The 26,199-nt window shown below is 43.5% G+C and overlaps 1 protein-coding gene across 4 annotated transcripts in view; it reads right to left on the reverse strand.

Annotated features, from left to right (window-relative positions):
- LOC127696470 (E3 ubiquitin-protein ligase RNF185) overlaps positions 1–22,992 on the reverse strand; it is a 110,597-nt gene extending 87,605 nt beyond the window's left edge. For 2 of the 4 annotated variants that reach the window (XM_052199239.1, XM_052199244.1), the window contains exon 1: positions 2,570–2,727. In XM_052199239.1, the coding sequence (XP_052055199.1) occupies positions 2,570–2,632 (63 nt within the window). In that variant the 5' untranslated portion in view covers positions 2,633–2,727. Of the gene's footprint in view, positions 1–2,569; positions 2,791–22,843 lie in introns of those variants that run through there. The other 2 variants (XM_052199237.1, XM_052199243.1) reach the window with 2 other exon arrangements.
- Positions 22,993–26,199: the final 3,207 nt, after the last annotated feature.

Consider the following 26,199-nt stretch of genomic DNA (forward strand, 5'->3'; position numbering starts at 1 on the left):
AGATTTTCTATTATTTCAGATCCAATTTAACAAACTGTTCTTCCAGCAGGAAGTGGTTTGAAAGGCCAAGCCGACTCAAACATCTTTGTAATGGGAAAGACAGAGAGGCTACTTGGGAAAGGCTACCTCCATCTTATAGAGCTGCCCAACATTTCTTTCTTTTTTCTTCTTTTTAAATTAAATTATTTATTACAGGGTTTCACCATATAGCCCAAACTGGCTTCTAATCCAATGCCTCAGCCTTTGGGGTATTAGGTTTATTTATTTTTATGGGCATGAGTGTTTATTACATGTATGTCTATGGACCACATGATATGCACCAATTGCCCATGGAAGCCATAGGCTGCTGTATCCCCTGGAACTGGAGCTACAGGTAGTTGTAAGCTACCACGTTGGTTCTAAGGATCAAACCTGGGTCCGCTGGAAGGGCAAGTAGTGCTCCTAGCCACTGAGTTACCACCTCAGCTCCCTTTCCGGTGCTAGGGTTACGGATGGAAGCATACCCCTGGTTCCAATGTCTCGTTTTTCAAAGGAGGAAGTCAAAGTTCAGAAACATGTAACTTACATAAAGACTAAAAACTCTCTACTATCTTTTCAATATCTACTGCTGCATAAAAACATGGCATTATAGCACTGAAGGAAAAGTATTCAATCCCAGATTTTTAGTATTTCTTTGCTTTCTTATTAAGAAAGTCAACAAAAATCTACTACAACTTACTATTGTCAGTCATGGTGCCTCTCACACATCATGTGTCTTTTCCAGATGAATAAAACCATGGCCTAAGACAGTTCTTCTCTCAATCTCTGAACAAGGCTAGCTCACACACAAATGCAGGGTCCTAAATAGAGGAAATGCTCAAATCTGAACCCAACACCGAGTTTCTGGGGCCACTGTGACCTCTCCAGAGAGCATCTCAAATAATGGGACTCTACTAGAGCTCGATCAAATGCTATAGGTTAAGAGTATAAGTGAATAAATGACCTTCAGAGCAAGCCTTAGGATTGTAATAAATACAGAATTCCTGAGGCAGAGGCAAGAGAAGTGTTGAAATTTTAAGGTCAGCCTGGACTACATAGTAACCCTGTCCCAAAACCCAAGCAAAAATAATGATGAAGATTCCTTCCTATGAAGCAATTACTATTTGTCAGAGTGGCTGACTTGATTTTTATTTTCTCTTGTCACTGGATGGCAACAGGAGGTCTAGCCATCTCTATTTAATGGATCAGAGGAAGCTGATATGTAGAAAAGAAACAAATTTGTTAGACACACTGCAGTCTTACATCTGTTCTTTATTTTTATTTTATTTTTATTTTTTTTTATTTTTTGGTTTTTCAAGACAGGGTTTCTCTGTGTAGCCCTGCCTGCCCTGGAACTCACTCTGTAGACAGGCTGGCCTTGAACTAAGAAATCCACCTGCCTCTGCCTCCCAAGTGCTGGGATTAAAGGTGTGCGCCAACACCGCCCGGCTTAAATCTGTTCTTTGAGCAGCACTATACTTCTCTTAACTCTGTCACTTTCATCTATACAAAACAATAATTAGGGCAAAAAAGTTTCAAATTCAAAAATCTCTGCTCAAGTCTATTAATTCATCAATAAATTTACCTTTTATATTGCTGAGAACTTAAACTCTCTCAAATACTGCTCTCTTCACCATATTCCTGCACAAAAATATTAATGGGGGTCTATGTCCCCTGGGTTTGATAATCTGGCCCATCCCCCCACAGCTATTCTTGCTTCCTAACATCCCATCGAGGATTTTGTGAGGGGGACAACAGCCTCAGGGACTCAGATGAGCTGATACCATACATGCCCGTCTCTAGAAACTGCCTCCTCTGGGGTGGCTTGGGCCCTTGACTTTATTTGCCATCATTTCCCCCTCACATTCAAAGTTCCTCTCTACCCTTCAAAGTTAGCCTGACATCTCGAAAGAAAAGCAGCCACTACTCCACACCCACCTTAGTTCTCAGAGACCGCAGGGGTTTCTGTAGGCACTGAGACTAGGGCACTGACTGCCGCTCCATTTCACAACATACACATAGACTGTAGCACAGTTACAGTCACAGCTAGCACACATGCTGTGTGGTCTGTCAACATGCTTACGCTCTGGGGGATTTAACAGCAATAAGCCTGTGCATGTATGCATGTACATGGAATAAATAAGGCAGAGTGCGTGTCTGCACCCTAAGGTCATCCAACAGGGAAGTGGCAAGTCAGAAGAAGTCTGGTTCCGCAGTCCTTGCTCAAAACCGCTATGCAATACTGTCTGCAGGCTCAGCGCAGCAAGCAAGCCTTGCTCAAGGGGCAGTACATGCTGACAAAATGGCCTTACTCCTGGAGAGATGGGAAGCTGGCCAGGGTGAAACAGGATTTGCTCAAGGTTACCCAGACCTTCAGCAGAAGAGCTGGGATGGAAACTGAGGGTTCTTGTCCCTTGGGTCGGAGTGTATCAGGAGTCAAAATGAGTGAGACGTCTACCCCAAACATCTGCTCAGAGGGAAGCATCTACCTAGGGCCGTGGGCTTTCAAACTTGGTAGGGTGTCCACAGAGATAGCAGGAAGGGAACTCACCAGAAGAGGTGGCCACACAGGCTGATGACAGCGTCCTTGGCTGTGTCCAGGCATATGTTGCATTCGAAGGTGCTGTCCTGCCCCCCACTCTCCCCAGTGCCATTGCTGCTGCCACTGGGCCCCCCTGCACTGGAATTCTCAGTGGATGCAGAGGCTGAGGGCCCTTTGCTTGCCATGGCTGCTTGCCAGCAGAGCTTTCAGCGAAGATTCTCAAGACAATCCTGGAAGGCAGAAAGCACTTGACTGTACATTGCTGCAGCCTACGTCCCTCAACCTCCAAGCCAACACCTCCATCTTCTCTCAGCTATAGACTCTAACTATGACTGAATTTGGGAGCAGATTTCTCAGAGGGCCGCAGGGGCAGAGCTGTGGGGCTCTGCACTTCTCCTGAGGTGCTTATGGACATGGCCCAAAGCACAAACTGCAGAAATACAGAGCAACCTCTAGAAAGTTCTCAACACAGTCCTCCCATTTATATTTATATTTTCCTGTATTAACTATAGCAGATAATACATATATGCTTTATTAAATATTAAATTGAAATACCAAGCTATCTTTTAATTTTGAATAATTTATATTGACTAGGAGAACAGAATCTACTCAAGACTATGACTAATATATGGCAAAATATAAAGAAATTCCTGTGACTAGGAAAGATTAGGAAGCTTGAAGCAGCCAGATGATGGTCTTTGGTACTTTCTGCCAGCTGGATACCACTTACCTTATTTTGTCTAAATTTATCAACACACTTAAAAAGGAATTTATGCCAGTGAAGGAAAAGTTGTCCATCCCATACACCCCAAAGTAATGTGGCACACTCATGCTCTGGGCAGGCTGAGCTGGTGAGGGATCAGTGTGGGTATGAGACCAGGACTCATGCACACTATTTGTATTCAAATCACCACATCACTATAGTTAAGGCTGGTCACCAATTGCCAGTGAAAAACATATCATTGTGGACCACCACTTCCAAATCAAAGCCACCAAGCAAAGACAAAGAGACCCATACAAGGCATACTCAGGAATTCTGAGTGCGCATTAAGAACCTGTCAGAGGCCTCATCTTACCCTCATTGGCTCAGGAATCAGAAGCAGAAACACTGGGTGGCTACCATAGAGGACTGGAGACCTGGACTCTGCCCAGCCTCCAGCCTGCTAGGAACCACACTTTTCCTGGCCATGCTTTTCTTGTGTATAAAATGAGGACTCACCACTGGGGTACCGGATCACCTTGATTTCAGCTTCCAAGTAAAAGAAGATCAAGTCCCCACGGCTGGTTCTCTCAGACCAAGAAGCCTTCCGCTGCGTCCTCACAGGACAGACTTAGAGCTTGGGGCTCATGAACATCTCTCACTACAACTGCAGCTTAGCGACTTGAGCAGGCGGAGAGGCCAGCTCACCGCCACTTTTTCACTCAGTTACATCATTTTACGTGATGTCCCAGAAGGGCAGCTGGTTGCTGACAGTAGCAGTGTCTTGCAGTTCCAACACCTTCTCCATGGTAGAGCGCTTCCTCCTTTCCTCTTTTATAACTAACTCTCTCTCTCTCTCTCTCTCTCTCTCTCTCTCTCTCTCTCTCTCTCTCTCTCTCTCTCTGTCTCTCTCTCTCTGTGTTTTGCTAGGGAATAAATGCAGGCCTTCACAATGCTTGTTCAACACTAAGCTCTCCATCACTGAGCTATACACATCCCCAAGCCCCAGTGCTTCCTTGTTGAAAAAAGAAATTCTTTCTGAGAATTTTATGTGTACTACTAACGCTCATCTACTTTGTTTAATGTTGGCAGAATTGTCATTAATTTTGTTATTAATCTTATTATGTAATTAAAAAATATCTATCATCTGGGCTGGAGAAATGTCTCAGTCAGAAAGTGCTGCTATGCAAGGCCGGAGTTTGATATACAGACCCCACATAAAAAGGCCAGGCACAGTGGGACACATCTGTAATCCCAATGCTGAGAGGGATCCCTGGGGCTTGTTAGCCAGCCAATTTAGCCTAATCAGTCCAACTCTGGGCCAACCAATGAGAGACTCTTAATAAAAAAAAAAGGTGGATAGCTCCAGAGGAAGGACACTCACACATCTCACACATACTTATACATGTACACATGTGTACACACACACACACACACACAGTCTAGAAGGCAACACTAATATATCAAGTACTTCTGATATTAAGAGAACTAAGAACTTTGAACTTTTATCTTATTTTAATGTTGTATAACAAGCCTGTTATTACTTTTACAATAACTTTTTTAAAAGGAAGCTTTTAAATGTGTATATATTAATTTGTTATATAAATAATGTGTATATATTAATTTGTTATAATCATAAATTTTAGGAAGTACCTTCAAAAATTTTTAAGCTTGATTTTTATTTATGTTTATGAGTATTTTGCCTCTGTGTATGTGTGTGTGTTTGTGTGTGTGTCCCTACCCAAATGCATGTAATGCCGGCAGAGGCCAGAAGAGGGTGATGGATCCCCTGGGACATGAGTTATAGATGGCTGTGAACTACATTCTAGCTACTGGGAATTGAACTCAGACCCTCTGAAAGAGCAGCAGGTGCTCTTAACCACCATGCTATCTCTCCAGTCCCTAGAAAAACTTCAGATGTGAAAAAAATATACACATGTATATACCTAAGTTTCTACATATGGGTTTGGTAGTAATGACATATTTCCTAAATCCTCCAAAGTTATACAGTTAATTTATATAATTAATATAAAGTTTCTTTAAAAGTTTTAATGAAGGAGCCAGGCGTGGTGGCGCATACCTGTAATCTTAGCACTTGGGAGGCAGAGGCAGGTGGTCTGAGTTCGAGGACAGCCTGGTCTACAGAGTGAGTTCCAGGACAGCCAGGACTATACAGAGAAACCATGTCTCAAAAAAACCAAAAAAAAAAAAAAAAAAAAAAAAAGTTTTAATGAGGCTGGGCAGTAGTGGCACAGGCCTTTAATCCTAGCACTTGAGAGGCAGAGGCAGGTGGATTTCTGAGCTCAAGGCCAGTCTGGTCTACAGAGTGAGTTCCAGGACAGCCAGAGCTACACAGAGAAACCTTGTCTCAAAACAAACAAACAAATAAAAAAGTTTTAATGAATTAATTAATTTGTTTTAGATAGGGTCTCCCTGTGTATCTCTGGCTGTCCTGGAACTCATGATGTAGACCAGGCAAGCCTCAAATTCCTAGATCCACCTGCCCTTGCCTCCTCAGTGCTGGAATTAAAGGTGTGTATCACCATGCCCAGATGTAGCATATTTTTTATTACAAGATTTATTTTATGTAAGTACACTGTAGCTGTCTTCAGACACCAGAAGAGGGCTTCAGATCTCTTTACGGAGGGCTGTGAGCCACCATGTGGTTGCTGGGATTTGAACTCATAACCTTTGGAAGAGCAGTCAGTGCTCTTACCCACTGAGCCACCTCTCCAACCTCCATGTCATATTTTTAATATATTGCTTTTGAAGCCAGGCGGGTATAGTAGTACCTATAATGTCTACATTTCCCCCAATCTCAAAAAGTTCTAAATTCAAATTCAACTCTAATACTGACTGGCCATGGTTTAAATTTCTTTTCTCTGTAACTGGGATGTAGCACAGTTTGCCGAGGGTCTGCCAAGCATGCATGAAACACTGGATTTCCGGCACCACTTAAAATCAGGCATAGTGGCATATACCTATAATCTCAAAACTTTGGAGGTAGAAGCTGGTGGATCTGAAGTTAAAGGACATTCCTGGCTACAAGTAAATCTGAAGTCAACCCAGGTTATATAAACTAATTAATAATTTATTTTGCCTCCTGAAAAGTAAGCATGGGGTTGCCCCAGATCAATGATCTGGAGCGGACCAATGTGGGAGGGTCTATTGCTGTATATACACCACTTATAACAAACCCATCCTATCTGGATCCAACAAGGCTCTGCATGGCTCATGCTACCACTCACAGGCATGTTGGAAAAACTGGGGCAAAGATAGGTGGTGAGGTAGGAATAGTCAGGAGACAGCAACAAGCCAGCTGAGAGTTGGCAGGGTATAATAGCCATGAGACACAAACCCAAATACTGGGACAAGCATATACATAACAACTCTGAACATACCACACCATTCCTATTCTGATTCCCTTCTCCTGGTCTCATCCCAGAGGCACCCGGATAACTGCTGAATGAGTAGAGTGCACATGACTGGTTATGGCCAACTGCCAGGCTGCCTGCTCACAAACCCCTTTGCAATCCTGGGTTCCAAAGCCACATACTCACTATGAAGCCTCTTCTCTACCGCCTCCCTAACTCCATGTGCAAAAAGAGATGGACAGCATCCCTTTGGGGCTATCTGCTGCACACTTACAGAACAAAAAAGTGTAGCCACAGCCTCATGGGACTTGTAGAGCTAAGCCAGTGGCCAGATAATATAGGTTCTGGTTGGCTGGGACACTAGACTTCTACCTAGAATAAGAAGGAAATAGGGCCTGAGCCTTGCTGAGCTACTAAAACCAATCTTGGTCTTATAGAGCCTGTAGACTCTGACCTAACCAATACAGCAACCTCATTGTGGCTGTTCTGGAACTGCTGGGCTTAAGTGATCCTTCTACTTCACTTCCTCAGTGCTTGGACTAAAGGAATGTACCACTGTATCCAGCCGTTCTTTATTCTTTGCTTGAAGCAAACTGCAGGTTCAAATCTATTACTGCTTCTGACCCTCACTCCATTTTACAGATAAGAGCATCAAACCAGGGAAGTTAAAGGATTTTCCTAAACCCAGGCTACCACACAGGCTGCCAAATTCAGAGTTTCCAACACAATATAAACACATTTTACATTTTTATAGATGGCTGTGAGCTGTAGTATTGGGTGCTGGGAACCAAACCTGGGTTTTCTGTAAGAACAACAAGTACTATTAACCATGGAGACATTTCTCCAAGCCCATTCTACATTTAAATTTAAATGTTATTTTATGAATTGATTTGCTTGCTGCATATATGTGGAAGTGAGGCTAAAAACCCTTTTACTCTCCAAGTTGCTTTTGGTCGTGGTGCTTCATCACAACAAGAGAAACCTGAACTAAGACAAGCTTTTCCCAAATGATCATTTATTAACAAGTACACAACATGTTTAGAAAAGAACTCCTCAGCCAGAGACTTAGGTGACACAAGTGGTGCTTGAGTCTAAGGCAGATCTACAATTCAATTAGGAATGCAGAGCTTAAAGGTGACCAAGCCTGTACCCTCAGTTCTCACCTGCTCACCCCGAGAAACTGAACAGTGAGAGAATATCAGAGTTGAATATCCTTGAAGCAACCACCAATGAACTGCCTCTCATTCTTGTGTTCAGTTCTTAGGTTCTTGAGAACTGGAAGCATTCTGGAATCCATGATCTGTCTTATGTGTTCCTTTTGTTGTTTGGTTGTTTGTGCCAGGGTTTCTCTGTGTAGCCCTAGCTGCCCTAGAACTTGCTCTGTAGACCAGGCTGGCCTCCAACTCATAAGTCCGACTGCCTCTGTCTCCTAAATTTGTTGATAAAAGGCGTGGACAACCATGCCTGACTTAGGTATTGCTGTTTAATGCCCCACTCCCACTGCTTCTGAGGACAAAGCCCAGTTCCTGGGGCATGCCACCAGGCAAGCATTCTGCAACGGACTAGACTCCCCCTCCTATACCTTTTACAACTCTTAAGTATCCCCAGGCCAGGGTACAGAGATACAAAAAGTCCCAATTTTCATTGTGAAAATTACAAATCTGGGCATGCTCCCAGCAAAGGGCCTTTTCCTGTGGCACATACTTGTTCACATGGGAACTTTCTGCAAGGAGCCTTAGCATGTCTGAATCTGTCTACACTGATGCTTAGGTTGCTAACAGATCACATGGAGATAGAGATGAGACTCACATTCCAAGAATGTCTACTTCACACACATGGAAGACTGCAGTGAGAAGAATAAATAGGTTGAGTGGACTCTGGGATACACATTAACCAACTGTAAAGTCCAAGAGTCTAAATGATATTTAAGTCCCAAAGGAGCTCTCAGGAGACCTGGCCCCAAATACAGGACCAAAGACATGCATGATCTTTTAAGTCCAGAAGGATAGAGGAGGCTGAAAGGATGCTTTCTTTTCCTGGGGATGAGTCCTGTTCTTGAGTTCTTACATTCCCTGTGTAGTCAACCTACCCTACTTTGTCAGATTTAAAAAAAAAAAAAAATCCCATTATTTGCCAGGCATTGAGGATACAGATAGAAGGGTTTCAGCCGAAGGGTGACAATGACAAGTAAACAAGGCAACCCAGTCTGCTAGGCATTGATAGGTCTGCAAAACGTGTGGGCAGAAGAGGATACAGACACAGCACGACAGACAGGTGTTCAAGTCATTGAGCCAAATTCAGTGTAGACAGAGCCTAGGGAATGGTGAGGAACCAAGATCTAGGAAAGAGCGGGGAGGGAGGAAGACCTTCAGTTCCCAGATCCCTTACCCCTTGGCCTGCTTGCTCATATTCCAAACTGGGGTCTATAACCTGAACCCCGCAACCAACCTTCCAAAATGCCCCTGATAGTAATGATTCTCTCCCTCTCTAGCTCCCTCCTGCTCTCTAGCTAATGAAGGGGTGCACACAAACGGTAGGTTACACTATGTGATGCAACACTATCCATTACACTACCCTTTGTTTTGTTTGAGACAGGGTCTTGCTATGTCACCCTGTCTGGCCTGGAACTTGCAGTGATCCTCCTGCCCTCACCTCTTGAGTACCAGATTATAAGCATGTATCACCAAAGCCAGTCCATCACACTTTATTTAAGGAGGAGATGAGTGAAGGGCATCTGGGGAATACCTCAATTGACAGTGTTTGCTTCACAGATTTGAGGACCTTAGTTAGATCCCTAAAAAACTACATAAAAATGTTGGGCATAGTGGTACACATACATACATTTCTTGCACTGAACAAGTCTAGGTAGAAGGACCCCTGAGGCTTTCTGGCCAGTTAGTCTAGTCTACGCGGTGAGCTCCAGGTTGAGGAGAGTCCCTGTATAAAAGGCAGTGGATGATATTCCTGAGAAAGACACCCAAGGTTGTTATCTGGCCTCCATATGCAAGCATACACACCTACACACATCCATGAACACTAAAGCCAAACAATTTTGATGTTGGACTTCGCCCAGGGTCACTGACCTAGAACCTCACAGGTGGAAAAAAGCACTCTGCCACTGAACTCTAGCCCTCCCTATATGATTCCAGTCTGTTAAATATAGATTATATCTCCAGAGATTTTAATTACATGAGAATTTTACTGATATGATATAATGGTAAATGAAAAAGTAAAATGCAAAACTGTATACAAAGAGCTGGTGTGGACTGGAGAGACGGCTCGGCAGATAAGAGCACTGGCCGTTCTTTTAGAGGACCTGGGTTCAATTCCCAGCAACCACATTACAGTTACAGCCTGTAACTCCAGTGCCAGGAAATCTGACATCCTCACACAGACATAATACAGGCAAAACACCAATGCACACAAAGTAAAAATAAATGATTAAAACAAAACAAAACATAGGCTGGGTGTGGAAGACTAAGCCAAGTCTGCAGCCAGCCTAGACAAAACTCATAAAGCAAAACTGTGTAAGTCAGGAACGGAGGCACACGTCTGTAACCTCACAGCTCTTTTTTTTTTTTTTTAAGATTTATTTATTTATTATTATATGTGAGTACACTGTAGCTGTCTTCAGACACTCCAGAAGAGGGTGTCAGATATCATGGATATTCTGGATGGTTGTGAGCCACTATGCAGTTGTTAGGATTTGAACTCAGGACCTTCGGAAGAACAGTCAGTGCTGTTAACCACTGAGCCATCTCTCCAGCTCCCAACCTCACAGCTCTTAAAAGATAGAAGCATTATTTTTTTTTTCAAGATTATCTTTAACTACAAAGCAGATTTGAGGCCAACTCCTCCCTACATGAGGTCCTGTCTCAAAATAAAATCCAAAAGAACCCTGTATACAAAGTTGAACATACTCTAAGCTTAGAAAAGGTGAACCCATATGAGAAAAAATTGACCAAAATATTACTCATAGTGGTCTCAGAAAAATAGAATTATGGTCAAAATTCTTAAGCTTGAAATTTTTTTGATATGCTAAAGAGATGTTTTAGCTACTAAAACACTGGCTGTTCTTAAGAGCCAGAGGTTCAATTCCAGTACCCACATACAGAGGACCCTGTGCTTTTCTTCTGACCTCTGAAGGCACTGCACACATGTGGCACACAGACATACATGTAGGCAAACATTCGTACACATTAAATAAAAACTCAAAAAAATTTTTGAAACAGGACTTCACTATGGCAGCCCTGGCTGGCCTTGAATTCATAGAATTCCACGTGCCTCTGCCTCCCAAATTCTAGAATAAAAGATGTGTACTACCATACCTAGTGGACGTTTTTAAATTATATTTTGCTTATTTTATGCATGGTATGGGAGCCCATGCCACAGCGTGCAGGGAAAAGTCAGAAGACAACCTTTGGGAGCCAGTTCTTTTCTTTTACCACATGGGTGTGGAGGACTGAACTCAGGTAGGTCACCAGGAGTGGCGACAGATGCCTTTACCAGCTGGCTCATCTTGATGGCCCTAGGATGCCACCACCCCACTCATTTGTACTTTCTACTTTGTCCACAGTAAATACTGTATTTGAATTTTTGTTTATATTTATTTACTTAAGTATGTATGTGAGTATGTGTGGGTACACCTGCCACAAGTGACTTGTGGAGGTCAGCATTTTCTCCCTCTATCACAGAGGACCTGGGGACTGAATCCAGGCCACAAGCTTGGCAGTAGGCACCTTGACCCACTGATCCATCTCAACAGCCCACTTATTATTAATATTCAGGAAAATAAGGGAATTTGTTCAAAGTTCTATATCTTCATGTTTCAACAAAGGACAAAAAGGAAAGCAAGCAGACTAAAAAGTCATTCACATGAAACTGTGAATGAAATGTTAGAGGTTTTGCTGTTGTTGTTGTTTGTTTTCTAAGACAGGTCTATATGTAACCATGGCTGGACTGGAACTAACTAAATGGACCAGACTAAATCTAGTCTCTCACAGAGATATGCCTGTCTAGGATTAAAGGCATGCGCTACTACATCAGGTAAAATTTTAGCACTTCACACACACACACACACACACACACACTCAAAACACCTCTGCATGCACAAAACTCCTATTACTGGTTAGAGCTTTGTCCACTTGACACAGGCTAGAGTCATTTAAAAGGGAATCTCTTATAAGTACAACACTTAATTGGGGCTGGCTTGGAGGTTCAGAGGTTCAGCCCAGTATCATCAAGGCGGGAGCATGCCAGCATCCAGGCAGGCCTGGTGCAGGAGAAGCTGAGAGTTTTATTTCTTCAACTGACAGCTGTTAGAAGACTAGCTTCCAGGCAGCCAGGATGAGGATCTTAAAGCCCAGACCCACAGCAACAAATGTACTCCAATAAGGCCACACCTCCTAATAGTGCCACTCCCTATGGCAAGTCTGTGGGACTTCCTTGATTAATGACTGATGTACGATGGCCTAGCCTGCGGGGAGCAGTGCCAACCCTGGGCAACTGGTCCTGATAGTGTAAGAAAGCAGGCTGAAAAAAAAAAAAGAAAGAAAGCAGGCTGAACAAGCCAGTTAAGCAGTGCTTCTCCATAGTTCCTGCCCTGCTTGAGCTTTGGGGTTTTTGTTTTTTGTTATTTTATTTTATTTTATTTTATTTTATTTTATTTTATTTTATTTTATTTTATTTTATTTTCTGTGTAGCCCTGGCTGTCCTGGAACTCACTCTGTAGACCAGGCTAGCCTCGATCTCAGAAATCCACCTGCCTCTGCCTCCCAAGTGCTGGGATTAAAGGCGTGCACCACCTCTGCCAGGCCCTGCTTGAGTTCTTGCCCTGATTTCCCTCAGTGATGGAGTGGGACCCCAGAGTTACAAACTGAAATAAAACCCTCCCTCCCCAAGTTGCTTTTGGTATGGTATTTATCACAGAAACCCTAACATAATACCCATACACATAATTTTTAGATTAATTATATGAGTGTTTTGCCTACATATATATTCTTGTACTGCATGTGCATCTGGTAACCAAGGAGATCAAAAGAGAGTGTCAGATTCTCTAGGACTAGCGTTTCAGATGACTGTGAGCCACCATGTAAGTTCTGGGAATCAAGCCCAGGTCCTCTGCAAGATCAAATGCTCTTAACTGCTGAGCCATCTCTCCAGGACAAAAACATTTTTTTAATTGAAAGGAAAAAAAACGGCTGGAGAATAGCTCAATGGTAGAGCTTTCACAGCATGAAAGAGGTGTTCAATACCCTGTATTGCAAAGTAAATACATAAATACAAATTTTTAAAGACTTATTTATTTATTTAATGTATGTGAGCACACCGTTGCTGTCTTCAGACTCAACAGAAGAGGGCATCAGATCCCATTACAGATGGTTGTGAGCCACCATGTGGTTGCTATGAATTGAACTCAGACCTCTGGAAGAGCAGTCAGTGTTCCTAACCGCTGAGCCATCTCTCCAGCTCATAAATATAATTTTACAAAAAGCATGGCACAGAGACATCTGACACCCTGAGTGTAAATTTCAGTTCTCACTTACTCTGCAATTTTGCCCAAGTTATCTCCTCTCCATGCTTGTCTGTAGGATGGGTCATTACCTCTATACAAAATAGTTGTCACAATCTGACAGGAAACAGTATGGAGGCTTCACCCAAGTAAGTATTCAGGAACAGTACTGTTTACACTCCCCCAGAGAGCAAAGCAATCAGCAGGTGGTTATACACTGCAAAGGAGTTGTAAGGTCCCTTTCAGAATGAGCTTTCTTTCTTGAAGGGTAATTGTCTATGCACTGATAGGAAATGTAGTACTGAACAAAGCTTGACGCAGAGAATTAAGATTTCTACCTAACGTGTTGAAGTCAAGGGCATTTGCATTTCTTATCATAATGTCTGCTAACACCCTGCTAATCTTTTCTGTATGAATTATTGCATTTAATATTCCCAGCCTGCCTTGAGGTAAACACTACTACAACTGTTAGCATCTCCTGGGATGTTAAATTAGGCTGAGTAGTTAAGTCACTGGCTCATGCCATGGTTGGTCACAGAGCCAGTCAGTGGCAAAGCTTCACAACCCTAAGTCACATGTATAACAGATGGTACTTCACTGACTGGTGCTTGGTATTTACTCATGTCTGTCTAGCTTCCAGATTCATTACTCAGAACAAGGCTTGGCACCCTAGGAGCACCTCTGATAGCCAAGAGCATACAGACTGCACTCCTGAATACAAGTCAATCTAGTCAACTAAAGTTTTAGAAAATGAGTATTCTTTAAGAGCAGTTTTTGAGACCTACAACAATTATATAGCTGACACATTCCTTGGTTTTCAAGGAATGTTGCTGCATAAGGTTTTGGAAGGGTGGGAGATGCTAGGGATGGAACCCAGGGACTTGCAAAGGTAGACAAGTACTCCCACTAAGCCACACTCCCATCCTTAGTCCAATCTCTGAACTAAACAGGGGTAGGGACAGGGGACAGAAAAAAGGGATTTCACAGATATATAACCAGAAAACAGTCTAGGTTGGCACGTATGATTTATGGTGTGTGTGTGTGTGTGTGTGTGTGTGTGTATTTGTGTTCATACTCAAGATTGACTATGCAGTTTATTGTACTCTTGTAAGATACAAAACTTACAAGTTCAACAGCTAACCTGACAGGGAGAGGATATCAAATAATGTATGCGAATGAATAATAGGAATTTGGCAATTTTAACTGCTGGGCAATGCTGCACCAGGGGAAAGCTCTTCAACTTCAAGAGATCCCAGGTAAGAGCCGTCACTTTCAAGTAAAACACAATTTAAAAAAAAAGCATTCAGCCGCAAGATGGGCCGAGGCCCATCTCCCCCCCCTCAGCTAGTGCCCCCTCACCTTCAAACAGTAATGACTGTGCCTGCCCTCCTCTTGTTACAAGAAAGGTTTATAAAATAAGGAAGTGTTATGCAAGTCAGCAGAACTGAGCTAAAGGCCTCTAAAATACTCTAAACCATTAAAGAAGAATGAGTAGGGTTGACAAGAATTAGCCAATTAAGGAGAAGACTTTCTAAGAGTTTAATACAACACAGCAAATACCTGAGAATAATGATCTCATTTTTTATTTCAATAGTAGTTCTTGAGAAACTGTGATCAAAAGCAATAAAGCCAGAGCTGAGGAGACAGCTCAGTTGGTAAGATGCTTGCATTGTGAGTATGAGGATCTGGGTTAAATCCACAGAAATACCCTCCCTAATCCCCCCCTCCAAAAGAAAGCTAGGCATGATGCCATGTGGAGGTAAGACAGACAAATCCCGGGGCACACAGGCCCCCAGCTTCATTTACACGGTCAGTCACAGGGCAGTGAGACTATCTCAGAGAAAACAGGTAATGGCAGCTGAAGAGCGATCCCTGAAGTTGCCCTCTGGCCTTCAAACATGAGCACCTGTGCACATAGGCATATACACACATACACAAAATAATGCCAGGTATCACTTGGAAAGTCTATAACATCAACTTTTACAAAGCTTTTGCACCCTAAAGCTTCTCAATCACTGTGTTTACTGCTGCCATTCATCAAACATTAGAAAATGCCAACTAGGCTCAATGATAAAAGACAAACATGATGAAATCTGTTTCCTGGCCTCATAGAGTTTATGGCCAAGTCAGAATTCAACTGTTACATAGCAGTAACAAATCTCCTCACGTTGCAATGCATCTTAGACTGCTTTCATACTCAGAGAGCTGTCTATCTGACAGGCCCACTATACCCGTGTCACCAGGGACTTCTGAAGAACAGCTGGTGGAGTGGGAACTACCTGCTGGCTGCTACAGATACCACCACAGGAATCAACCTGGCAGCTGGTCCTAGAAGAGAACAGCTAGCTCCAACCAATAATCACAGAAATGCCACTTCTATGTGTCCCAAGGTTGCCTGGAGGGCAAGGCTAAACACTCAAGTACTATGTGTGCATCAACAAAATGGAGAGGTGGGCCCATGTTGTATCCAGAAGTGAAAGCAGAAGCAGGGTCTGTGTGGAAAGTGAAAAGTCATGGAGAGAAATGGGGATGATGCTTCTACAGTATCAATGTTCTTAAAAATGACTAAGATAGTCATTTTATTAGATGTGTTTTAGTATGACTTAAAAAAGAAAAAGAGAGCCGGGCAGTGGTGGCGCAGGCTTGTAGCCCCAGCACTCTGGAAGGCAGAGGCAGGTGGATTTCTGCGTTCGAGGCCAGCCTGGTCTACAGAGTGAGTTCCAGGACAGCCAGGGCTATACAGAGAAACCCTGTCTTGAAAAAAAAAACAAATCCAGCCAGGCAGTGGTGGCACGTGCCTTTAATCCCAGCACTCTGGGAGGCAGAGGCAGGTGGATTTCTGAGTTCGAGGCCAGCCTGGTCTACACAGTGAGTTCCAGGATAGCCAGGGCTACACAGAGAAACCCTGTCTCAAAAAAAAAAAAAAAAAAAAAAAGAAAGAAAGAAAGAAAAAGAAAGAAAGAAACAAAGAAAGAAACAAAGAAACAAAGAAAGAAGAAAAAGAAAAAGCTGGGGCTAGGCATGTGGCTTAGTTGGTAGTGCTTGATTCAGCCCCTGGCATTGTATAAACCAAAAATGGTGGTATATGTCTATAATCCCAGCACTCAGGGAAATACTTATTTCCATGAAAAGTCACATATTGTATGAATAGAAAAATACCTGAAACAACCAAATTTCATAGATTCATAGAGACAGACAAGATACTAGAAGTTACTAGGAGGGAGAACACTGCAGTTGCTGTTCAGTGAGCACAGTTTCTATGTGAGCTGACTAAGCTTTAGAGATAGTGATATATATATATATATATATATATATATATATATATATATGTGTGTGTGTGTGTGTGTGTGTGTGTGTCAGCGCATATAATATTATAATGGTACTTAATAGCCATAACTTTGATACTGAAAGATGGTTATATTATATATATAAAATATATTTAATATAATATATAATATATATATTACCACAATTCAAAAGTTTTGGTTTTTTTTAATCTGTTTTTAGGATTAGAGACATGGGTCAGGAGTTGAGATGGAGACATGGCTCAGGAGTTTAGAGCACACTATTCTTGCAAAAGATCTGGTTTCAGTTCCCAGCACCAATGGGTCACTACCAACCACCTGCAACTCCAGCACCAGAGGCACATGTGCACGCACGCACGCACGCACGCACGTACACCCCCCACATACACATTTATTATTGTTAATGAATAATAAAAAGAAATATGTTAAAAGGAAGCCTGTTGGGTGTGGTGGAGCACACCTGTAACCCCAGCACTTGAGAGATGGAGGCAGAGGTATAAGGAGTTCAAGGCCAGCCTTGGCTATGAGGCCCTATCTCAAAACAAACAAATACAAATATGTTATTATAAATACACCCAGACCACAGCTCTGCCCTACTGACTGCATGCTGAGTGGGTATCACAGCCATTAAGTCTGTGCTTACCGACTTAAGTGAACGGTTAAGGAAATGGAAATTTATTCAGACATTACAATTAATGCTTACATTAGTTGCTTTTATGCTTACATAAAAACTGGCCAGAACACAAAGACATTAACATTAATATGTTAACAGTCTATCTGCTAATGGCAGGTGCCAGTGGTCCCAACTATCCGGGAGAGTGAAGCAAGATCTGCTTGAGTTGAGGTCAGGAGTTTGAGACCAGTCCAGGCAACCTAGACCCAATCTCAGACAACGGTAAGGAAAAAGTGAAGTACCAATACTATGTATACCAACTGATTCAACCATAATCAGTTAGAGATGGTTAAACAGGTAAAAGCCTTTGCTGAGTAAGCACTACAACCCAAGTTTGAATCCCTAGAACCCAGGGAAGATCAGACACTGTAAGGAAGGTGTCCAAAATCCTAGCACTCTTACAGGGAGATGGGAGGCAAAGACAGGAGGATTTCTGAAAACTCATGGGTCAACCAGCCTGACATAGATAGTGGAAAACAAGCAAAGTATTGAGAAAACTGACACAAGGTTGTCCTCTGATTTCCACATGCACACTTGGCACGCACACTTTCTCACTCACTCACAGAAAGACACACACACACACACACCTTGACAAGAAACAAGGAAATAGGAGCAACTATAACAAAGGTTCTCTTGAGTTAACATAGAGATGGCAGGGTCTGGAAGCAGGATACCTTTCTAAATTTTCGAGTCAAGTAATCTCTAACAATTTAAATGACTAGGGTATTTATTTTAATATTTAAAATGGTACAGCTGGGCAATGGTGACACATGCCTGTAATCCCAGCACCTGGGAGGCAGAGGCAGGTAGATCTCTTTGGGTTCAAGGCCAGCCTGGTATATTGTGCTACTTCTAGGGACAGTCCAAGGCTATACAAAGAAACCCTGGAGGGGGAGGGGAGAGACAGGAGGGAGAGGGAGGAGACTCAGAGGCAGCACAGTGAGCCAGCAGTTCTGTAACCCTCAGCCTCTAACTCTGCATGATCAGCAGTCTAAAATGGACAAGTTATTGTGTGTTTTAGCATGTCTAAATCCAGTCCATTCAGCTAAGGAAGTTACTGGCATGTCCCACTGTGCCATCCAGATCATTCTGAGTTACTTCTAGGGATCTCAGGGATCCTAGAAACACTCTAAATGTTTATATCCCAAATTATATATGTGGATAAATAACCCAATTACAGAATGAGAAAAGGAACTGCATGAATATCCTCTCAATAAGACATACAGATGAGCAGGCCCGAGAGACAGCTTAGCAGTTAAAGGTGCTTGCTGTCAAGCCTAGCAACTTGAGTTCAATCCCCACAAACTCGAACGGCAGAGAACCAACTCTTGCAATTTATCTTCTGACTTGCACATATGCATTGTGGCACATGTACATACACAAACAGAAACAAACAAATAAATGAAATGCATAAAACTTACAAGATGTACAGATGATAGCAAGCACATGAAAATATGCTCAATACTGTCAGCCATGAGGGAATGTAAATCAATAACACGAGAGGGTATATGCATGCATATATGTGTGTGTGTATGTATGTATGTATGTATGTGTGTATGTATGTATGTATGTATGTGTATATGTATGTATGTGTGTTGTTTGGTTGTTTGGTTTTGAGATTTTGAAACAGGATTTCACTATGAAGTTCTGGCTGCCTTGAAACTCCAAAGACAAGAGGAACACTCCTCCACTGCTGGTGGGAATGCAAGCTGGTACAACCACTCTGGAAATCAGTCTGGAGGTTCCTCAGAAAACTGGGCATAACACTTCTGGAGGACCCTGCAATACCACTCCTGGGCATATACCCAGAGGATTCCCTGGCATGCAATAAGGACACATGCTCCACTATGTTCATAGCAGCCCAATTTATAATAGCCAGAAGCTAGAAAGAACCCAATGTCCCTCAATGGAGGAATGGATACAGAAAATGTGGTATATTTACATAATGGAATACTACTCAGCAATTAAAAACAATGAATTCATGAAATTCTTAGGCAAATGGTTGGATCTGGAAAATATCATCCTAAGTGAGGTAACCCAATCACAAAAGAAGACACATGGAATACAGTCACTGATAAGTGGATATTAGCTCAGAAACTATGAATACCCAAGACACAATTTACATATCAAATGACTCCCAAGAAGGAGGAAAGAGAGGTCCCTGGTCCTGAAAATGCTTGTTCCAACATTGTAGGGGATTACCAGGACAGAGAAGTAGGAGGGGGTTGATAGGAGAATGGGCGGAGAGAAGAGGGCTTAGGGAACTTATGGGGAGGGGGGAACCGGGAAAGGGAAAATCATTTCGAATGTAAACAAAGAATATTGAAAATAAAAAATTATTAAAAAAAAACAAACAAACAAACCTGCAACAACCCCTTCCCCCCCCCCCAAAAAAAAACAACAACCAAAAAAACTCCAAAGACCAAACTGGTATCTAGAAATCTACCTAGCTCTGCATCCCAAGTGCTGGGATTATTATTTAGATTTAGTTCCCCATTTAGAAATGTAAAGCCAGGATGGGGAAGATGGCTCAGTGGTAAGTGCTGCAGCACAAGCATTAGATTCCCAGCACCCAGGTAAAAGTTGGGCCCTGCAATACATATCTCTAACCATAGCACTGAGGACCGGGAGAAGAGACAGGTAGATCCTGCGCCTTGCTGGCCAGCCAGCCTCGCTAGGCTCAATGAGCAACTCTGGCTCAAGATAAAAAAAAGTAAATAAGTAAATCAGAAAGCAAACAAATGCCTGTACACACATACACAAATACAAAAAAAAAAAAAAAATAGGATCGCCACAAATTTGAGATCAGCCTGAACATGGGGTGGGGGGCTGTCATTCTTAGTTCTGAGGCTATGCAAAAACCAAAAAACCAAAAAACCAGCCATAGGGCTAGATTTGGCCTACATGCCTAAATTTCAGATCTAAATTTGCCAATTCGTTTTCAATAAAAAATACAGAGCATATGTCATTTATCCTGGTGCAGGTGAGGCAGAGATAAGCAGATCTTGATGGGTTTGAGGCCAGCTTGGTCTACAAAGAGAGTTCTAGGACAACCAGGGCTACTGTATAGAGAAACTCTGTCTGGAAAACACATACAAAAACAAAGCAAAACAAAACAAAACATAAAAATAACCCTGTGTGGGAGCATACAACAGTAATCCCAGACTTGGAAGGCAGGAGCAGGGGAGAAAGTGTGAAGCCACCCTGTACACTACAAAGGAAGGCCCTGTGTTAAGGATTTAAAAAAAGAAAAAGAGGTTTTATACCAAATAATTTCGGTTAACACCAAGCAAGCAAAACATTTTATCATGCCAGCTTATTCTAAAGCCTGGATTTTTATTGTGAGAGCTCTCAGTGCCTTTACTGTGGTACTTGCATTAAAACACTAGGAAAGGATAATGCTCAGTAGCTTTTCCTAAACTTACTTTTACCATCAAATCTCCTTTTCACAGATCAGTAGATTATACTTACATCAATCAAGTATCCCTTTAAAAGAAATCCCCAAATTAATAAGTTTTTAAAAATCCAACAAATTAAAGAGTATTTTCCTCACCACTGAGATGACAATGGAGTCTAAGGCCATACTATCTTGAATGTTAGGTAACAACTGAATGACCATTTCACAACTTTTGTTTTTTAAATCTTGAGAAACATAAACAACAGGGAAACAGGCAGGAACTTTTGGTTCAAGCCCAACCTTTTGTTTTGTGGAGGAAGTGTCAGCAGAATTGGGTCATAATATGGAATCTTTGCTTTGCCAGACAACATAAGCATTCTTAAGTACTCTAACAGGAGATTGGTAAAGTGCAAAATAAGGAACTCTGTTAGATTAGAAAACTACAGGTATGCAAGTAACTCTGTTAGATTAGAAAACTACAGGTATGCAAGTCAGGACCACAGGAATTGGTCACATATGCTGGGTGGACAGCACACTGACACACTGCAGACATTCTCTCACATCTATACACACACTGCTAGAGAAAGAATTAAAGTTCAGTTTATAAGTCAGGAAGAGGACTGGCCCAAACAACTGCAATCAACCCTCCATTCTGCAATCCGAGTCCACTGGCAAGCAGAGCCTTGGGGAACACAAGCAACCCCAGCATTCGGGAGGCTGAGGCAGGAAGACCATGAGTTTGAAGTTACCCTTGGCTACATAATGATACTCGAGAAAAGGGAGAGAGATGGAGGTAGGGAGGAAGAGACAGAGACACAGACAGACAGAGACACAGACAAGACAGACAGAGGCTGACTTTCTAAATTGTTCTCAGGCTGGGCTGAGTGTCAGCGTGAGACCCTGACTTAACATAAAATAAATTAAAAAATATCAAACACAAAGCAAAAAACTACTAATTAACCAATGCAACGGATCCCTGCTTATTAATACAACATACATTTTGGATACTTTTTTATCAGATAATGGGTCATTCCAAAGTCCTTGAAAAGAAGGATGGCAAATGTGACAACCAGGAAAGATTATGTAAGAGATCAAGTGTGCTGGCCTTATTGACAGGAGATATAGACTAGGGAGGAGAGCTCAAGAAAAGAAGACGAAGAAATGTCACATTCAACAGGCATAATGGTACTAAGTAACAAGTGATCCTAGCACCCTCGAGACTGAAACAGGAGGATCAGAAGTTCAAGGCCAACTTGAACTACAAAAAGAGCTTGAGGACAGCCTGAGATCCTTGTGACCCAGTCTCAGACCACAAAAGAAGTGTTACATACACTCTGAAGACAGAGTTATCAATGGAAAGATAAGAGTCACAATAAATACTAATAGGAGACTTTCAAATTGGAAAGGACCGCCTTCTGTATTCTTCCTTTGACAAGGAGACAGTCCATCCCATCAGTGGTCACAGCTACAATTCTTCTGTTAAATTCTTAAATATTAAGTACACATTTGTCTTCCCCTAGAACCTACCTATTAATCCTAGCTGTATCTCTTTCAGCTACAAAGATTAAGCAGGAGGCCTCTTTGCCACAACCTACCCACCCAGCCCCCCACCCCCACCCCGCGCCAGCTTTTAAAGATATTCTCCTCCAGCGTTCTTTCCTAAGCTAGAAGTTTCAAAGAATCGAACCGGCTCCAGCTGCCTCGAATGGAATACCGCATTCACAGCGGGGCAGCATTTCAGAACAGGCTTCAAACACCAGTAGGTACAGGAGAACGTTCAAAAGAAGGTTTCCTAGGATCCAAACCCAGATTCCAAACAAGCTGTGGGAAATGTCCAGGGCGGTAGAGCCGGCATCCCGGAGGCTTTCAGAGCAGGTGCAGTGAAGGACCAAGCTTCGAGAAAGCCGTGCCCGGCTGTACAAGAATGGAAGCTGGGTTCAGAAGGGAAAGACTTGGCCTGGAACGCACCATTAGCTGCAGGCAGCGAACTCAAGTCCGGGTCTCCTAGGCTTCACCCCAAATCTGTTCACCACACTCTGTCCACTCAACCAAATCCCTACCCACGTGAGACAGTCCCGCCCCCGGGGCGAAGAGGGAGTCAGGACGAGCCCCTGTCCGGAAAGGAAGCTTGTGCGCGCCCTTCCCGTCTCTGGGGCCTTAGTTTGCCCAATCTGTACCCTGGATGCCAGTCTGACCTCCCTTCTGGGACCTGGGCAGAGCCAGCCTGGCCGTCTCCTGGCCCCTGGTTTCAGGTGCCTCAGTTCCTGCGCCCGGGAAGGGGGTCCCACGCCTCCCGGGCCCGCCGCCCCGGCTCGCCCCGTACCTGCCGCCGTACAGCGAGCGCCAGCGACGCCACCAGTCCGTCCCCCTGTCCACAGTAGACAAGCCAGTCTTAGAGACGCGTCAGTCAGAAAGATTGAGCCTCCGACCCCTCCTACCCGGACCTTGGTCACCTGACACGGAGCCGCCTCTATTAGAGCAACTTCCGGTGACAGCCGGAAAAGGCTGGTGTGCGGCTCTGAGCTCCGGCCCAGGCGCGGGGCTCCTAAGTTCCGCCCCGGGACGGGAAGGGGAGGGCTTCGGGCCTTTGCGTTGTGTCTCCTAGAGCTTGGAGAGGAGCTGGGGCCGCTCAGTGGGTGGGCGAGCTTGCTTCGCCCGCGCGAGGACGTGGGAGCAGAAGTGTGCGTACACTCCAGTTAATCACAGCATTTATTCGGTGAGGAATCAGAGTTTCAGTGTCGTTTTCCAAACAGGCTTGGGATACGTGAGACCGTGTCGGGAAAATTATGAGCGGAAAATTATGAGCTCGAAGACTCCACTAGCCAGATCCGTGAGTTTTCAGTATCAAAATAATAAAGATAGTAAGAGTATAACTAATTGGAGCCCATGAGATGGTTCAGCGGGTAAAGATGTTTGCTGCCAAGCCTGTCAACTCTAGTCCAATCCCCAGAAACCCACCAGTGGAAGGGAAGGAGTCTGGCAAGTTGTCATCAGACCTTCACATGAATACAGAACACACACACACACACACACACACACATATATATATATATATACATACATATATAAAAGTATACACTTAATAAATACATGTTAATTTATTTTAAAGTTAATTAGATGAACACTTGTGACCAATGAGGGATTGTTTTTTTTTTCAGTAGCAAGTGCACTTATTCTATTTTAAAAGTGACTAGAAAAACTGGTGTTTTAGCTTTCGATATATTAAAAAAATGTTAGTCCAGTACAGCAGTGTTGAGTGCAGGTGAATAACTTTGCCGTGCAGCTCCTCCTACAAGGCTGTGTAGCTGTGCAGGTGCACAGGGGTGAGGGGGTGGGGGGGTGGAGGGGGTGGGGTGCGCAGGGGGGCCACACAGAGCAGGCACACCTCCTTCTGTAGGACAACAGGGGACTTCCATCCTGGCCTTGGACAAGCATTCCTGTGGGCAAGCTGAGGTGGGGCTGGCACACCGGCCTTGCCGTAGCCTGCCCGGGATGGCTTTCAGCTTCTGCTTGCCAGAGTGAGAGCCCAAACGCCCTGGCCGGTGAGCCTGCACCCTCTCCACGGAGTTCTTGACCTTACCAATCTCCAGCTCCAGCTCCACCTGTGGAGGACCCTAAGGGATCGGCCAGAATGCTTCTCTCCTTTTGTTTCTGGAAAAGTAAGATTCTCTTGAGGGTTCATTAATATAAGAATTTAGAAGGGACTCAGAGGAAGCTCAGGGACAACTTTATTAGAGTTTGAAAAGAGCAGTAAAGGCTAGCAGGAGATGGAGGAAAAGGCCATGTCTTTTAAACTAGGCATGGAATAAAATTAGACAACGTATCAAGAAATGGAAAGGGGACTAGAGAGATGGCTCAGCGGTTAAGAGCACTGACTGCTCTTCCAACGGTCCTGAGTTCAATTCCTAGCAACCACACCAACCATCTGTAATGGGATCTGATGCCCTCTTCTGGTGTGTCTGAAGACAGCTACAGTGTACTTAGATATAGTAATAAGTAAATCTTTTTTTTTTATTCGATATATTTTTTATTTACATTTCAAATGATTTCCCCTTTTCTAGCCCCCGACTCCCCGAAAGTCCCGTAAGCCCCCTTCTCTCCCCCTGACCTCCCACCCACCCCTTCCCACTTCCCCGTTCTGGTTTTGCCGAATACTGCTTCACTGAGTCTTTCCAGAACAGGGGGCCACTCTTCCTTTCTTCTTGTACCTCATTTGATGTGTGGATTATGTTTTGGGTATTCCAGTTTTCTAGGTTAATATCCACTTATTAGTGAGTGCATACCATAATTCACCTTTTGAGTCAGGGTTACCTCACTTAGTATGATGTTCTCTAGCTCCATCCATTTGCCTAAGAATTTCATGAATTCATTGTTTCTAATGGCTGAATAGTACTCCATTGTGTAGATATACCACATTTTTTGCATCCACTCTTCTGTTGAGGGATACCTGGGTTCTTTCCAGCATCTGGCAATTATAAATAGGGCTGCTATCTTAAAAAAAAAGAAAAAGAAAAAAGAAATGGAAAAGGCCAGGTGGTGGTGGCCCATGCCTTTGATCCCAGCACTCAGAAGGCAGAGGCAGACAGGTCTTTGTGAGCTTGAGGCCAGCCTGGTTTATAGAGCAAGTTCAGGACAGCCAGGGCTACACAGAGAAACCCAGTCTCACAAAAACGGAAAGATGGAGGGAAAGAGAGAGGGAGAGAAGAGAGAGGAAAGGAAGGAAGGAAAAACTGGGACTGGAGAGATGGCTCAGCTTTTTTTTTTTTTAAAGATGTATTATTTTATTTATTGTTATATACACTGAAGCTGTCTTCAGATACTCCAGAAGAGGGCATCAGATCTTCTAAGGATGGTTGTAAGCCACCATATGGTTGCTGGGATTTGAACTTGGGACCTTCGGGAGAGCAATCAGTGCTCTTAACCACTGAGCCATCTCACTAGCCCAGTGGCTCAACTTTTAAGACAAGACCAGAGGGTTCAGGTTTGATTTCAAGGAATTGGTGATTCACAACGTTACATAACTCCAGTTTCATGGGATCTGGCGCCCTCTTCTGGCCTCCCTGTGTGCTGCATGAACATGTGCATATACAAGCTTCTAGGCAAAACACCCATACACATTTATAAAGAGATACATATATGAAAAAAACCTCCCAATAATGGAAGTGGGCTAGTAAGCAGAGCAAAGAATCTAAAAAGTATCCACCACACAGGTGTATGGCCTTACAACCCCTCCCCCTTCTCTACAAACTGACTTCCTTTCTGTGTTAATCTCGATGTATCTTTTGCTGTTGCTAGCATTGTTATCCCCTGTTACACTGTCGTGGGAACCCTTGATCCCAGTACAGCTTACCAGGCTGAGTCAGGACCAGACCTGAGAGTGCCTGCCTTGTCCCTGGGGAGCTGCGCTAGACAAAGGCCTCAAGGCACAGTGGGCTGGCTGGCTGGAGGTCCTGGGGACCTCTGGCTATTGTAATCACCGAGGCATTGCAGGCAGTGAGCCCTGAAGCCCTGGCCAGTGCCTTGGCTTGTGTTTGCCTTTTGCCAGCAGTTTCAGCTGCCCGGACCTATGTCCTGATTCCCACCTACCCAGCAGCACAAGCTTCCCAACTGAGTCTCTAAGGACTTGAGACTTTTGCTTCCAGTAGGAGGCTGGCAGTGGCCTGGCCTCAGGAGTCTGTC

Source organism: Apodemus sylvaticus, chromosome 11 (assembly GCF_947179515.1).
Source record: "Apodemus sylvaticus chromosome 11, mApoSyl1.1, whole genome shotgun sequence".
Classification (NCBI taxonomy): Eukaryota; Metazoa; Chordata; class Mammalia; order Rodentia; family Muridae; genus Apodemus; species Apodemus sylvaticus.